Source organism: Pipistrellus hanaki (genome assembly GCF_964339955.1).
Source record: "Pipistrellus hanaki genome assembly, chromosome: 8".
NCBI classification, from domain to species: Eukaryota; Metazoa; Chordata; class Mammalia; order Chiroptera; family Vespertilionidae; genus Pipistrellus; species Pipistrellus hanaki.
Window position 1 is genome coordinate 86,346,927 of NC_140510.1, and position 7,144 is coordinate 86,354,070.

Sequence of the window (7,144 nt, forward strand, 5' to 3'; positions counted from 1 at the left end):
CTGGTTCCCTCGGGACAGGACGGGATGGGACAGGACGGGATAGAATGGGACAGGACGGGATAGAATGGGACAGGACGGGACGGGACAGGACGGGATAGAATGGGACAGGACGGGACGGGACAGGACAGGATGGGACAGAATGGGACAGGACAGGATAGAATGGGACAGGACGGGACGGGACAGGACAGGACGGGACAGGACGGGACAGAACGGGATAGAATGGGACAGGACAGGACAGAATGGGACAGGACGCGGTGGGACGGGACGGGATAGAATGGGACAGGATGGGACAGGACGGGATAGAATGGGACAGGACGGGATAGAATGGGACAGGACGGGACAGGACGGGATAGAATGGGACAGGACGGGACAGGACGGGATAGAATGGGACAGGACGGGACGGGACAGGACGGGACGGGACAGAATGGGACAGGACGCGGTGGGACGGGACGGGATAGAATGGGACAGGATGGGACAGGACGGGATAGAATGGGACAGGACGGGATAGAATGGGACAGGACGGGACAGGACGGGATAGAATGGGACAGGACGGGACAGGACGGGACAGAATGGGACAGGACAGGACGGGACAGGACGGGACGGGACAGAATGGGACAGGACGCGGTGGGACGGGACGGGATAGAATGGGACAGGACAGGATAGAATGGGACAGGACGCGGTGGGACGGGACGGGATAGAATGGGACAGGATGGGACGGGATGGGATGGGAAGGGACAGGATAGAATGGGACAGGACGGGACAGAATGGGACAGGACGCGGTGGGACGGGATGAAGAACACTTTAACCCCCTCTCTGTCCGCCCGCAGGTGCTGGATCAGCTCTGACACGCACCTGCTCTACATCATCCACGGCCCCATCTGCGCCGCCCTGCTGGTGGGTACCGCTACTGTCCTCACCGTGTCCGTGAGTGTGTATGTGTGTGTGTGTGTGTGTGAATGAGTGTGAGTGTGTGTGTGTATGTGAGGGTGTGAGTGAGTGTGTGTGTGTGTGAGTGAGTGTGTGTGTGTCTGTGTGCATGTGTGTGCATATATGTGTGAGTGTGTTTGTGTGTGTGAGTGTATGAGTGTGAGTGTGTGTGAGTGAGTGTGTGTGTGTGTGTGTGTGAGTGAATGAGTGAGAGTGTGTGTATGTGAGTGTGTGAGTGAGTGTGTGTGTGTGTGTGTGTGCGCGCACGCGCGCTTGGTTTTTGATAAACGGCCGGTTTCCTTTCCGCCCTCCGCTGTCCCACCTCCTGAGACGGCTGAGGGGCTGCGGGTGCAGTGAGTCCGGGTGGGAGACACGCTGGGTCACTGGGTGCTCAGTCAGCGAACCCTCCCTCCGCCACCCGCTGAGTCACCCACTTCCTGCCTTCCGGCCATGCCGAGGGCGGGCGGCAGACGCCCGCTGTGCCCGCAGACGGGGACCGCGATGGGCGATGGGGTAACGGCCCCTCATCCACGTCGCTCCGAGGAGGGCCGGTCCAGCTCCCTCGATGGAGCCTCCTGAGCCGGTTGGTTCAGAGCACGGCTGTGCCGGCAGGACGGGCAGTGGGTGCCGGTCCAGGTTCTGGTTTCACACTCGGACCCGGACCCCCGCCCCACAGAGGCGCTGGCACCAGCAGTGCCCTCGATGGGCCGTGGCACGTTCTGCGGCCGCGATGGCTGGTCGAGGGGGACTGTCCTCTCCCGTCGTAAGCAGACGAGGGTGGGTGACCTCACCCTGTGCGCGGGAGCCGTGTCCATGGAGTCAGAGCCTCCACGCGGCCCGGAGGGCGAGGGGCGGCCGCTGGCGGCCCCTCAGCGGGGCTCCCGGCTCTGACGGCAGCAGGGACGTTCCCGCAGCAGCCACTGCCCCTCGGGGCCCGGGGGCTGTGTCCCCCAGCTGTGTCCCTCTGGCCCCGCTGAGAGCAGGAGCGGGCAGTCAGCCCCGTTATCTCCGCCTCACAGGCCCCCAGCTCGCTCGCCGCTTCCTGCAGGAAGTGAGGTGCTGCCGCCGCGGGTGTCAGTGTGCAGATGGCCGGCACATCGGGTGTCACCGGGAAGCGTTTGGGTTCGACAGACAAGCTTCGGGGCTGCATGCAGGGAGGCGGGGGGAGGACAGCTTCTCGCTGTCCCGGCCCCGGGAGTTCACGGCCACAGCCCCGGAGGCGGAGGGGGCGGAGGGCAGAGAGCACAGACCGAAGGGAGCGGTGTCTGGGCTGGAGCCGGAGAGGAAGTGACAGCCAGGGGGGCGGCCGTCCTTCAGCAGAACTGTCCATTTTCTGGGAAACGTGGTTAGTGACTCTATACTTTCCAAGTTTTATGTCTCCCTTTCAATGAGGATGTTTTCTCCTGGGGAACAGCATTAGCACACAGTACGTATGTAATCACAGAAAGTGATCAACAGAACAGAACGCCTGTGGGTGGCCAATTTTTAAAACTCTCTAGGAGGACGTAGATGGAATATCAACTAGTTCAAATGTGGGGTTCAGTCTGGTCTAAGGATAAAAAGGATCACAGTTCTATTTTGGAGGAGGTGTGAGGATTATTGCCAAAAAACAAAAATAAAAAAAGACAGGGTCAACCAAAAAGATGAAAATGGCTACTACGGTACAACATATATTTGGAAAGTACCAGATATGGACACCTGGACCCCGATCCAGAGGAGACACGTGAGAATTAGAACGTGTTAAAAATAAACATTTCCATTGTCTGAGCCACAACTATTTAAAAGCTTGAGTCTTTGAACCAAAATAAACCTTTGAGAAAAAGAACTGTCTAGGAACAGAGCTGAGAAAAACACTCCACTGCCCGTCAACGGAGCGTGCTCCACAATAATGCTGCCATCATTCTCCTCCTCACACCTGCGTCCTTTAAAGTCGGCGCACCTGCCAAATTAATAAATCAGCCTTCCGGAAACACACAGCGCGTCCTGTTCTGGACACGGAGAGTCCTCTGGCAGTTACAGCGCGAGGACCCTTCCCGGCTTCCCCCACCCAGCCCACCCCGGGGCCAGGGGCCTCAGGAACGCCGAGACCACGCAGCACCCAGCCCACCCTGGGGCCAAGGGCCTCAGGAAGGCTGAGACCACGCAGCACCCAGCCCAGCCCCAGGGCCAGGGGCCTCAGGAAGGCTGAGACCACGCAGCACCCAGCCCAGCCCCAGGGCCAGGGGCCTCAGGAAGGCTGAGACCACGCAGCACCCAGCCCAGCCCCGGGGCCAGGGGCCTCAGGCACGCTGAGACCACGCAGCACCCAGCCCAGCCCCGGGGCCAGGGGCCTCAGGAACACTGAGACCACGCAGCACCCAGCCCACCCCGGGGCCAGGGGCCTCAGGCACGCTGAGACCACGCAGCACCCAGCCCAGCCCCGGGGCCAGGGGCCTCAGGAACACTGAGACCACGCAGTACCCAGCCCACCCCGGGGCCAGGGGCCTCAGGAACGCTGAGACCACGCAGCACCCAGCCCAGCCCCGGGGCCGGGGGCCTCAGGAACACTGAGACCACCCAGCACCCAGCCCAGCCCCGGGGCCAGGGCCTCAGGAACGCCGAGACCACGCAGCACCCAGCCCACCCCGGGGCCAGGGGCCTCAGGAACGCTGAGATGCTCCCCTTGCTCACGTGGTAATTCCCTTCCTCTCTGAGTGCGAGGCAGAACTTCAGGTGCAAGCCTTTTATTCCCACTCTGCTGAGAGTTTTCATCAAAAAAAGGGTGTTGGATTTTCGTGATCCCACTTCTAGGAATAGATCCCAAGAATCCAGAAACCCCCATCAGACAGGACATACGCACCCCTATGTTCATAGCGGCACACTTCACCATAGCTAAGACCTGGAAACAGCTCATGTGCCCATCAGCAGACAGTGGATTAGAAACTGTGGTACATCCACACAGTGGAATACTACGCTGCGGTAAAAAGGAAGGAACGCCTACCATTTGCAACAGCATGGATGGAGCTGGAGAGCATTGTGCTCAGCGAAGTAAGCCAGTCGGAGATAAATATCACATGATCTCACTCATTTGTGGGATCTAATGATCAACGTAAACTGATGAACAAAAATAGCACCAGAGACATATAGACATCGATCAGACCGTCAAACCTCAGAGGGAAGGCCGGGGAGGGGGGAGGGGAGAGATTAACCAAAGCGCTCATGTGCGTATGTGCATAGCCCATGGACACAGATGGAGGTGGTGAGGGCGTGGGGGAAGTGAGGACTTACGTAATACTTTCTACAATAAAGGTTTATTGAAAATAAAACTTCACGTTCGGTTCTGAAATCACAGAGAACGTGTGTTGTAATGTGTGGGTCTGGCATGTGTTGTAGCGTGTGGGCCTGGCGTGTGCTGTGTGTGGGCATGGCGTGTGCTGCGTGTGGGCCTGGTGTGTGCTGTAGTGTGTCGTTGTGGGCATGTGCTGGGTGTGGGCCTGGCGTGTGCTGTGTGTGGGCATGGCGTGTGCTGCATGTGGGCCTGGTGTGCGCTGTAGCATGTCGTGCTGGGCGTGTGCTGCATGGCCTCCTCCGTGCGGGGCCCCACACGCTCGCTCCGCTCCCCCAGGTGAACCTCTTCTTCCTGCTGAACATCGTGCGTGTGCTCATCACGAAGCTCAAGGTCACGCACCAGGCGGAGTCGCACCTGTACATGAAGGCCGTGCGCGCCACCCTCATCCTGGTGCCGCTGCTGGGCATCCAGTTCGTGCTGCTGCCCTGGCGGCCGGAGGGCCGGCCGGTGGAGGAGGTGTACGACTATGTTATGAACATCCTCATGCACTACCAGGTGGGCGGCCGGCGGGGCCCGGAGGCCGGGTGCCGGCTGCAGGCTCCCGTCGGACCTGGGGCCGGGAGCGGGTGAGGAGGGGCCGGCCCTTTCTGCTCGGAGTCAGATTGTCCTGTTTGCCTCCGCAGGGTCTTCTGGTCTCGACGATTTTCTGCTTCTTTAACGGAGAGGTAGGTGGCTGACGGTGTTCCTTCGATGGGCTCCTAGGAGCAACGCATTCCTTTTTCTTTAAAGATAACAACCAAACCAAAGCCCAGGAGGCAGGATGGTGGGTTCCCCAGGAGCAACTCTCCCAACTGTCCTTTCCGGGCAGAGAACCGTCGTCTCTCTCAGGGGCCGCTCTCCTCCCCGGAGCACGGGCCCCGGGGAGGTCAAGGCCGGGGACAGCCAGCCGCACCCGCGATCCTCCTCCGTCGGGCGCTCAGTGTCCGAGCGGGGCTGCCTCTGGAGGTGGCCCGGCCCCGGCGCTGGCCTCAGGGCAGCCCTCCGCCGCACAGGGAGGCTCAGCCTCTCCCGGAAGGACACGGGCTCCTCCTGTTCTCCCCTCCTCTGCTCTGTCTGTGTCCCTGCCCGGCCCTCGGTGTGGTGTTTGGCAGCAGCCATGGCAGACCAGAGCATCTCTGAGAAGGAGATCGCGGGTATGTGAGGAGGAGCGCAGTGGGCAGGCCGGGGAGAGCCAGCTCTGAGGTCTGAAACAGCAACGCCGTCCTGGACGTTCAGTGTCCCCCCCCCACCTCCCACCCCGGGCTGCCCAGCGCAGGGGCCTCCATACACCCCCCCCAGGCTGTCCAGCGCAGGGGCCTCAGGGTATCAGCATACCCCCCCCTCCCCCGGGCTGCCCAGCGCAGGGGCCTCGGGGTATCAGCATACCCCCCCCCCGGGCTGCCCAGCGCAGGGGCCTCGGAGTGTCAGCATACCCCCCCGGGCTGCCCAGCGCAGGGGCCTCGGGGTCTGGCCCTGCGGGGCTCAGTTTCCCACCACCTGGCCTGCGTGGTGCACAGCCCTCCAAGCTCCGCCGGTTCAGCTCGGTGTGTCCCTAATCCACTTGGCAGATTGTAACCTGCTGGAGGCTTCTGGCAAGTTCAGCCTGGTTCAGAAATCCAGGCAGCAGTGAGCGAGCCGGGGACCCTGGGTCACTGTGAGCTCATCACGGGGCTTCCGGCTGGGAGCACATGGAAGCAGTTAGCGTGACCTTAAAGGACCGGTCCCCCCGACCAGTCAGCGCTGGCAGCGTGTGCATCTCAGAGACGATCAGCTATCGCTCTCTGCAGCTTCGTCTTTCCCTTCTCCCTCTTAGCAAGGAGGGAAACTTTAAGTTTGTATTATATATATATAATTATTATCCTCCATAATAATTTCAATAATTATTGAAAAATCAATTATATATATATATAAAATTGATTTTTACAGAGAGGAAGGGAGAGGGATAGAGAGCTAGAAACATCAATGAGAGAGAAACATCGACCAGCTGCCTCTTGCACAACCCCTACTGGGGATGTGTCCGCAACCAAGGTACATGCCCTTGACCGGAATCGAACCTGGGACCCTTCAGTCCCTGGGACCCTTAGGTCGACACTCTATCCATTGAGCCAAACCGGTTTTGACTCAGTTTGTTTTTTAAGTGAAAGTGGACATGTGTTTGAACTTGTGAGCAGAGGCACTGTTTTCTGTAGCGACTTCCAACGGGCCGACCACACAGCGTCGCTACGCGGTTCGGCCAGGCCCTCCTCTCTGGAGGCCTGGCGGCCGTTGGCCAGTGTCAGCGAGAAGTACAGACAGAGCACGCAGCCAAGGAAAATGGATAAATCGTGTTTGACAATAAAACTCAAGTAGCCATTGTAGGTACCACCATAAACATAACATTGTATGAGCTGAATTAGGCGATTCTGTTTACTGCCTACATGGGACTTTATCATTAAACACAGATGAGAGGGAGATGGACAACAGGCAAAGGACGTGTTAAGTATGAAAATACACCTCTGCATCGGCAGAAACATGTGTGATTTTTATAAGGGGAAACTGAAAATGTACAAAACGTAATCGCTGATACAATCTGTGGTGATAGGAGGCAGCAGGGGTAAAAGCACGAATGTGGCGATGCATGTAAACCCCAAGATCCCGCTAGGTTCTGGATGGATGCATTGGCCAACACCCTAACCCCGTGGTCAGCAAACCCATCAGTCCACAGGGCCAAATACCAACAGCACAACGACTGAAATTTCTTTTGAGAGCCAGATTTTTTAAACTTAAACTTCTTCTAACGCCACTTCTTCAACATAGACTCGCCCAGGCCGTGTTATTTTGTGGAAGAGCCACACTCCAGGGGCCAAAGAGCCGCGTGTGGCTCTGGAGCCGAGGTTTGCCCATCGCAGCCCTTACCCTACAGAACATAGA

At 58.9% G+C, this 7,144-nt stretch overlaps 1 protein-coding gene across 5 annotated transcripts in view; it reads left to right on the forward strand.

Annotated features, from left to right (window-relative positions):
- The window catches only part of CALCRL (calcitonin receptor like receptor), a 66,727-nt gene that overhangs the window by 52,396 nt on the left and 7,187 nt on the right, over nucleotides 1–7,144 (forward strand). For all 5 annotated transcript variants that reach the window (XR_014795752.1, XR_014795753.1, XM_084892453.1 and 2 more), the window contains 3 exons: nucleotides 828–894; nucleotides 4,532–4,750; nucleotides 4,879–4,920. Coding sequence is in view for 3 of the 5 variants with exons in the window: in XM_084892453.1 (XP_084748579.1) it covers nucleotides 828–894; nucleotides 4,532–4,750; nucleotides 4,879–4,920 (328 nt within the window). In the remaining 2 variants the exon portion in view is untranslated. The remainder of the gene's footprint in view (nucleotides 1–827; nucleotides 895–4,531; nucleotides 4,751–4,878; nucleotides 4,921–7,144) is intronic.